The sequence below is a fragment of the Rhagoletis pomonella genome, unplaced genomic scaffold (assembly GCF_013731165.1).
Source record: "Rhagoletis pomonella isolate Grant_MI unplaced genomic scaffold, Rhpom_1.0 Rhpom_scaffold_07030, whole genome shotgun sequence".
NCBI classification, from domain to species: domain Eukaryota; kingdom Metazoa; phylum Arthropoda; class Insecta; order Diptera; family Tephritidae; genus Rhagoletis; species Rhagoletis pomonella.
In genome coordinates this window covers 1-6,679 of record NW_023465560.1, presented here as the reverse complement: position 1 = coordinate 6,679, position 6,679 = coordinate 1, and the positions used below count along the sequence as shown (strand labels likewise).

The window sequence follows — 6,679 nt, the reverse complement described above, 5'->3', positions numbered from 1 at the left end:
GAACTTTTGGTGACTTGTGCTGTTTGCTGGACAGATTTGCGCCTTTATGTGTCGCTGTGTTGGTAGGGTTTCTGGTGAGCTGGTGGTAATTTGAGCGCTTTTGCGTTGTTGCCGCACCGTGTAAATCGGTCCTTTGGCTCCTTATTATTTTGTATGGACAGACGTCTGCTCGATCCGTGTCTAATCTGGGGCGTTTTGTGCTAGCTTCCGCGACCTTTTAATATATATAAATGATGGTTACTTTTAATTCCGGCGTAGTTGGACCATGAACGATCGGTGAACCAGTGGGTCGCAACTCCCGCAGTAGCACCAATGTCAATTGAAAAAAGAAAATGGAAAAAAACACAACCAAGTGTATTAGTGGATAATAGCTTTGAATTTCAATTGGCTTTATTATCAAATAACTCAGTGGGTGTACAATATAATTACCTTTTAATATGTATCGCTGGGTGATGGCTAAATTCGTCCGGTCTCCTTGATAGCTCGAATGAAGTGAAAAGGTCCCGCTATGACAAAGTTAAGTTTACCCGCCGGCAGCCAACTGCTCGGAGGGGAAACTTAACGAAATTATATTACAACGGGAAATAATACATTTATTGCTAACGGCGTAGCAATAAAGGTAGGCCGTATATATGCCTGAGTAGGTTTGTGTGGTCGGCTCAAGTCAATGCACTTTTACATTAGGGTGGTTCGACCTTTAAATCATTTGGTTTTGCATGAGGGCCTAAACATGCCGGCCCCCCTTGCTATCAGCAACATCGGTCGAGGGCTTCAGCCACCACGCCGGACTGAGTACTAAGAAGTAGAAAAAAACAGTCTAAATATATGTAAAATAACAATTCATTTGAGAAAAAAAAGATTATTATTGTTTCCAGTGGCAGGATGCCTCCAAGTTCCGGTGGTCCACGTCTTAGTTTCCTAGCTAATGAAAGAATAAAAGGAAGAAATACTAATGAAACAGGTATGGTTGAACATTTCAGAGCACATTTATTGATAAAAAATTTCAAAATTCAGTAAAAAATTCATGTTTAAAAAAAATCAAAAATTGAATTTAGGAGCGACATACTCCATCCAGCATCCATCCAAAAATTGTGCTTTGGGCGATAAAGGGACCAAACGTGTTTGGGAGCATACCCGGCAGTACGATGTCTGGGTATACGTCGGCTCCCAGTACTAAGCGAATCGGTGTCGACGTATAAAAGTTTGGATCCGCTAATCGTATGTGCGTATACGCTGTCGCTACTGACGGATCGACGCAACTAGTGGGGCTAACACGGACGTAATTGTTTATCGTTGTGGCGTGGATAGCCAACCTGGTGTTCTGGCCGTGTTTTCCCCTCAGACGCAGTAGACAGCCACGTTGGGTTCCGAAATTTGAAACGTCAAGCCTGAGTTTTACCGCTAAATCTGTTGCAATTATAGAAGTCGGAGAGCATACGTCGATCAACGCGCGTATAAGGTGCAGCCGTCCACGAGCTTCTATTTTTACCACGACCGTCGGAGCAATAGACGTGACCGGTCGTAACGCTTGGGTTTCGCGTGCGAGTCGACCCGCTCGAAATGCGATGGATAGCTGGCGAGGCCTCGTCTCCAGTCTACCCTGATCGCGATTGGGCCAGGTTGACTCCTCTCGCTTTTGCCGCAGGCGGAAAGGCCTAGTTTCCGCTCTACGGTTCAGCCGGGCTGTTGACCGCGGTCGGAAAGGCCGTGTTTCCGATCCACGTTCTCGGCGTCGTTCGTGTGCTAACAGGGGTCTGAAAGGCCGAGTTTCCGATCCCCTGGTTATAGTCGGGAGGGGAGTCCCAGATTCCGGTGTGGATTCTGCTGGTTCATCTTCTAGGCGGAGCGGCCTGGTTTCGTCTGCGTGGTCGGACGCGTTGATAGATAACGCGCGTTCGGACTCGTCCTCACTAGCAACTTGCTCGCTCCATGGGCGTGTATCAATCGGCTGAAGGGGTTCGGATTCGTCATCCATGTGCAGCGTTGTGTGGTGTTTTTCGCGACATCTTTCTTCGCTCGTGCACTTGTCAGACCGATGCATCATGGACAGGCAGTTTCCGCAGAAGCGACCAATCAGTGCCTCCCTCAGTCTCTCTTCGGTAGTTTTACCGCGGAATGATGGGCAGAGCCGTATCGGATGCATACCTTGGCATAAACGGCACGCAAGAGCAAAGCGGTTTGATTGTTGCTCGGCCTTCTTTCTCATCGAGGTGAAGCGAGTCATCGTTGATGTCTGAAATCATTATTTTTTCCCTTTTGTGTATATTTGGCTATATAGATATACGTACTTGTATATATATGTATATTATGGTTGGGTGGCGAGTAGCAAAGAAACTTTATTATGTGTGGTTATTGTAAATTTCGTATATTTTATGGTACGGGTGGTCTCATATATCACTGTCTTGTGATAGTGTATAGTGTGCATAATATTGCATGAGTTTTGCATAAAGTGTGTGGGGCACCTCATGTTTATGCATCGACACACGGTTATCGACTTTGATTTCTGTGCTCGCATCGGTGAGCTGTCATTTTGCAGGACTGGACCAGGATGAAGCACATCATTTAGTCTGTTCCTTTGAACTTCGGACTAAAACCTGTGGAACTGTCAAACTACCATTTTACGCTCTCAAATGAGAGTAAAAGGAGAACAGATGCAGAAGTCCATAGGAACGCAAAAAGCACTATTTCCTGTAAAAACGTCAGACGGTTTGTTTACATGTCATTGGGACTACACTGATTTGGCTGAAATATCACTAAATAATTATTAAAATCTATACATATTCAAATATTTCGTTGTATACTTCCATTTTTTAACAAATATAAGGTTCTTTGCTTTCGCCGCTTTCTGTTTTTGTTTGCACATGTAAATCAGCTGATCGTTTGACACTTTTCATGAACTTACAGGAAAAAAAACTCCGGACTAAATCCTGTAACTTCTGACTAGGAACAGTTGCTCAGTTACTCTCTCAAATGTGTTCCCACTTACAGGTTTTATGTCAATAGGAACGACTTCCTGTAAGTTCTGACTAAATCCTGTAAACCGGACTGCTATTGGAACAGACTAATTGAGACTCACCCCATTAGCTGTCGGACACGACGCATTGAACACCACCCGTACTTTGGTGGTGGTGCTCTCTTCCTTCCGGACGGCATGATGAGATAAAAAATAATTTTCACACTCATCAGCTTGGATGTGGCTGGAAATTCGCGTCATATGTCCTAAAGTTTCGTACTCGGACAGTACCCTATTATACTCCGTTTGTAGGAGTGGGTCCTTTGCTAGACGCGAAAAAATTGAGAGCAAGCGCTCTTGAGAGAGGGTCCTAACCGCACGCTCCCTGGAAAATCCATTTTGAATGGCAACGATACTGTATATTTTCCATCTTTGTTCCTTTTAGTTGTGCGTTTGTACAGGTCCTCGCAGTAAACTTCCTCTCTGTTGTATGTATGGTTCTTTGGGATGTCCTCTAATTCCCAAAAATACGCTAATTGTTTGTCTAGAGTGACTTCGTTGAAGAATGAAACGCATTTATTCGTTGGCCCTGTTGCCTCAGTTTGACCGGTTAGTATCCAGCCGAATACAGTCTCTTGCGCAAGCAGGGTACCTAAAACATTCTTCTGTATGCCACTCAATATTATTTGGGCGTAAATATCGCCGCCTAGTACAAGATCAACTTGCTCATTTATGAAGAATCTCTTGTCAGCTAATACTAAATCCGGAAACGCTTGCTTAGTCATAGCATTGATCTGGCAAGTCGGCAGATTTCCTGTAAGCTGTGGTAGAACCAGGACAGTGGTATCTATTTTTATTAAAGGGTCAATCGGTGACCGCAACTGTATTAAACACGCTTCTTTGACTTGGGCTGAAACGGTGTTGTTGATGCCTGACACCTGAGCATTCAAACTTTTGGATGGTAGGTTAATTCGGCGTTTAAGTCTTTCTGATATGAACGAACATTCCGAACCGGAGTCTATTAGTGCACGGGCGGAAAAATTAGTATTATTGAAGAAGATATTGACACGTGCCGTTCCTAATAGGACTACCTTGTTCGTGCTGGCAAAACAGGACTTAACGTTATTAACCGGACTCCTATTTCCTTTTTCAGAGTTGCGTCTGGCCTGGGCTTGCGCAGAAGTTGACGGCGTGTCATCTGAAAAATTTGGTTGTTGCCTTTGGTTCATGGCTGCTTTTGGCTGAGCTGCTTGATTATGCAGGAGCGTGTGGTGCCTTTGGTGACAGGTGCTGCAGTTAAATGAGCATGTACACCTTGACACAGTATGTCCAAAGGATAAGCAGTTCAAGCAGCCACGATTCTCCTTAATGAAGGCTATTCTGTTTGACACCGTGAGTTCGAGAAATTTGTGGCATTTCGATAATTTGTGGTTACTGCTTTTGCAGAATACACACGTGGTTTTGGCTACAGAAGCTTGAAATGCGCCAAGTCTTTTTTGCGGTGTTTCATTTGTATGCCTACTATTGTGGGGCTTTGGGGTTTTGGTATGTCTAATACCTGTTATGCCCGAGACGGTTTCAAGAGTTTGGAATCGGTTGGACAGAAATTTGTCCATATCCTCCCACTTGGATATTTCCGTCTTGTTCTCGATCGTTTGTTCCCACAATGCTAAGGTACTTTCTGGCAACTTCGTTGAGCAGAGATAAGTAAATATTGCATCCCAGTTTGATATGTCAATTTTATGGCTTTTTAATGATGAGATGCAATTATTTATATCTCGCTGTAGTTTCTTAATCGAGATTCCGCACTCGTTTTCTACCGACTTTAAATTAAAAAGAATTTGTAACTGGGAGTTTACGAGAATACGTTTGTTCTCGTACCTATCAGTTAAATTTTTCCATGCAGTGGCAAATCCCTCGTTAGTAAGTGGGCATTTTTGTACGATATCTTTGGCCTCCCCCTGTGTTTTTTGGTTAGGTGGAATAATTTCTCAACCGGGGTAAGGCGCTTATTCAGTATATATATGGCCGTAAACATGTCTCGGAATGTTGGCCAAGAGAGGTAGTCGCCTTTGAACACGTCCGTATCGCACGGGGGCAGATGTATATTGTGTTCCTGGACAGACACGCCCTCTGTATCTTTTTCGCCCTTGACTAACTTTGCCTGGAAATCTTACATGTTCGACATGCAGCGCAAATAAACACAATAGGAGCTCTTATACCTAGGTTTAACCGCAGAGACTCCTTTAGCGTCTAACGTGTCGGAATGCACTAATTCTTCGTAAGCTGTTTTTACCTTTCTCCATATTGCCTTAAGTTCCTCTTGCTGAAGAGTGAGGGTATATTTTGTGTGGTCAATTTGGGCCGTGTCATTATAGTCGGCCTCAAATTCTGCCACAGAATCAGTCAATTTTATGAATTTATCCATTTTGTATATCAGAACAAAAAATTTTGCAAACTGACAGGTATTATTTAGTACAGAAAAACCACTGAAGACCAAGATTCAAGTACGACTTCACTTGAGAAAAATGCTTAGAGACCACCACAATCCCAGATTTTAACACAAGAATTTCTAGTGTACCTTCACACGTATCAAGATATATTCTTTTATTTGTAATAATATATATATGTATGTATGTTTTAAAGGTTATACGTATGTATGTATCTGTAAGTATATATATATATTTTACTTTTTTCTTATGATTGCAGAATCTAAAAACTCGCCACCCAACTCTCAATTGTAATTGAATTATTAGTCTACTTAATGGAGTGACTTCTTATTTGTCCAATATTGTATGCCGCATGCGAATAGTGATTTTGTGGATGAAAATTTAAAGTGAACTCAAAATTGCCAACCAAATTAATAACAAGTGAGGTTAGAATCAAACTCCGTGATGTGTTAGTGTTGATGTACATACATACATGTGTATTTGTGCGTAAAGAATTGAAAATGCAACTCGAACTAAATACAATAAACGTGATGAAAGCCAAAAATCATCGAATTGAATATGTATTTTGAAGATATTGGAAAATAATTTTGAGCCCCGAAACTTAGTGAAAAAAGTGTGTTGCAGTGTTGTTTAAAAGAATAATTACACAAACAACTCACGTGAAAAGTTTTTACTACAATCGCTGTCGCGCGCACTGGAGTTTGTCTTGCATACCCGTATGTATGTATGTACCTATGCTCACAAGTTTTGTTCAATGTTTCGACAAATTATATTAATAATTGAAATTCACTGTTCACGATTTTCCACAAAATCACTATCGGTTATTACTGGCTTTTAAGTGCGCGAATTTTTCGGTATTTATCACGTTTTCACCAATAATACATAAAATAATGTGCTTGAAACGACAACCACGTACCTTTGTAATTAGTTTTTGAACTTTTGGTGACTTGTGCTGTTTGCTGGACAGATTTGCGCCTTTATGTGTCGCTGTGTTGGTAGGGTTTCTGGTGAGCTGGTGGTAATTTGAGCGCTTTTGCGTTGTTGCCGCACCGTGTAAATCGGTCCTTTGGCTCCTTATTATTTTGTATGGACAGACGTCTGCTCGATCCGTGTCTAATCTGGGGCGTTTTGTGCTAGCTTCCGCGACCTTTTAATATATATAAATGATGGTTACTTTTAATTCCGGCGTAGTTGGACCATGAACGATCGGTGAACCAGTGGGTCGCAACTCCCGCAGTAGCACCAATGTCAATTGAAAAAAGAAAATGGAAAAAAA

General features: G+C 42.2%; 1 protein-coding gene across 1 annotated transcript; it reads right to left on the bottom strand.

Moving 5' to 3' along the window:
• Nucleotides 1-1,051: 1,051 nt before the first annotated feature.
• On the bottom strand, nt 1,052-6,479 carry LOC118755686. The gene is made up of 2 exons (XM_036490511.1): nt 6,320-6,479; nt 1,052-2,233 (listed from the first exon to the last, which is right to left on the bottom strand). The coding sequence occupies exon 2, from the start codon at nt 2,222-2,224 to the stop codon at nt 1,052-1,054; it is 1,173 nt and encodes a 390-aa protein (XP_036346404.1). The 5' UTR covers nt 2,225-2,233; nt 6,320-6,479.
• Between the last annotated feature and the right edge of the window lie 200 nt (nt 6,480-6,679).